This window comes from Microtus ochrogaster, linkage group LG9 (assembly GCF_000317375.1).
Source record: "Microtus ochrogaster isolate Prairie Vole_2 linkage group LG9, MicOch1.0, whole genome shotgun sequence".
Classification (NCBI taxonomy): domain Eukaryota; kingdom Metazoa; phylum Chordata; class Mammalia; order Rodentia; family Cricetidae; genus Microtus; species Microtus ochrogaster.
Genome location: NC_022034.1, coordinates 11,002,542 through 11,004,283, shown reverse-complemented (window position 1 = coordinate 11,004,283; position 1,742 = coordinate 11,002,542). Strand labels below are relative to the sequence as shown.

At 48.9% G+C, this 1,742-nt stretch overlaps 1 protein-coding gene across 1 annotated transcript in view; it reads right to left on the bottom strand.

Moving 5' to 3' along the window:
* The window catches only part of Ezr (ezrin), a 42,891-nt gene extending 41,206 nt beyond the window's left edge, over positions 1-1,685 (bottom strand). Inside the window, exon 1 of the mRNA XM_005363392.3 lies at positions 1,556-1,685. Within this exon, the coding sequence (XP_005363449.2) occupies positions 1,556-1,567 (12 nt within the window). The 5' untranslated portion in view covers positions 1,568-1,685. The remainder of the gene's footprint in view (positions 1-1,555) is intronic.
* Between the last annotated feature and the right edge of the window lie 57 nt (positions 1,686-1,742).

The following is a 1,742-nucleotide window of genomic DNA, read 5'->3' as shown; positions in this document are numbered from 1 at the left end:
AGAGAGAGACAGAGAACCTTAAAAGTGAGCAGACCTAGGGCAGTGTCTGGAATTATGAACACTTTATACTAACGGAAACAAGGCAGAACGAGTAACAAGATTCCACCCACAGAAGGTCCCTAGAATACTCAATTCACGGAGGTAGACTAGTAAGGTGATTGCCAGGGTCTGGGGAAAGGGAGATTGTGTTGGAGTGTCAAATAGTGGCGCTGAAAAAATGGATGATGGTGATGGTTGATTAACAATATATTTGATGCCACTCACCTACGCATTTAAAACTGGTTATAAGGATAAATTATATGCTATGTATAGCTTATAATTAAGAAAATAAAAGGAAGAAAAAGAGAAATTGCAGTGTGCAAAGAGAGAAGGAAAAGGAGTGACTGGAAACAGGCTCTGGCTTTTCCTCCCTGGCACTATCTCTGTATGTTTTAATGAAATCAAGAAAACCACACCGGGAACTAATGTACTGACCAACCCCCCTCCCCACCAGAGCAAGACATCCCGGGCCAGTTTTATAGCACAGGCATTGTAGGGTATGGATGAGTCACTCTGAGTTTGAAATGCATTTTGTGTAGGGGTTAAAAATACTCTCTCATGAATAACTCAGACCAAAAACTATATTAATGTCTAGATCAATTATCATTTTAAGAATAATAAGATTTCTAGATTAGAACCTCCTTTCAGAGAGCATAAAATGAAAAGTAGCAAAAGCACACAAGCTCTAGAGACTAGGAATAAATCCCTATATCTTTATCTGTTTTGTTAATCTTATTTTCTCCATCTTAACTTAAAAAAAAAAAAAACACCAAAACTCTCCCTCTATCTAGTCACCAGCCCCTCGGGTTAAGGCAGGTGGAATATATTACCCTGAGAACCCACTCTAGTTGTTTCTCCCCCAACCCCAACCCCGTCCCGCCAGCAATCTCAACACAATCAGATTCAAGACGAGAGAGGCAAGCTTACAGCTTAATTAGCCCAAGTTCACAACCAGCGCCCAGTGAACCTTCTTATCAAGCCTCTGGGACTACCTCATCTGCCCATGGCTAACCCTGTCCGAGATAGGGATCCTGCTGCAACCAGCAAAAACCCTGCTTAGCCCGGCCGCGCCTCCCCAGAAAGGGCTGAGACCAGGCTACCCCAGACACCGAGCCTCTCTCCTCCCAAATGCCCTTCAAATCGCCCAGGAAGGTGTGGGTTGCAAGTGGTTTCGGTCGCTCGAAGGAACTGGGCGGGCAGGTGTAGGTTGTAAAGAAGTCACCTCAGTCTCCGTGCGATTTGCACTAGTTAAGAAACTTCGAAGTTACATTAGCAGACACTTTTAAAGCAGTCGGAAAACCCGAGTGTGGGGTGGGGGAGGTCGGAGGAGAGGCCACCAGCGACCGAAAAGCACCAGCAAAGGTGACTAAAGAGTACCACAAAGGCGTCCCCAGATACCAAGAGGGCGGTCGGCGCCCTTCACCAGAAAAAAAAAAAAAAAAGAACTGCTGAGCCGCCTGGGAGAGGTGACTCCCGGAGGGGAGCCCAGCCTGGCGCACGCCACCCGATGACTTACTGGCTTGGGCATCTTGGCTGGCTGGTGGCTGCGTGGGTCCTCGGAAAGTCGGCTCTGCGGCGGCAGCTGAGACACGTCGGGACCAGCAGATGGAGGGAAGCCCTGAGCGCGCTCCGCAGCCCCGAGTTTAAGAACCGGCCGGGCGGTGCCGGCTGAGTCACCGCCCAGCCCGGGCCGGGCGCGGGGC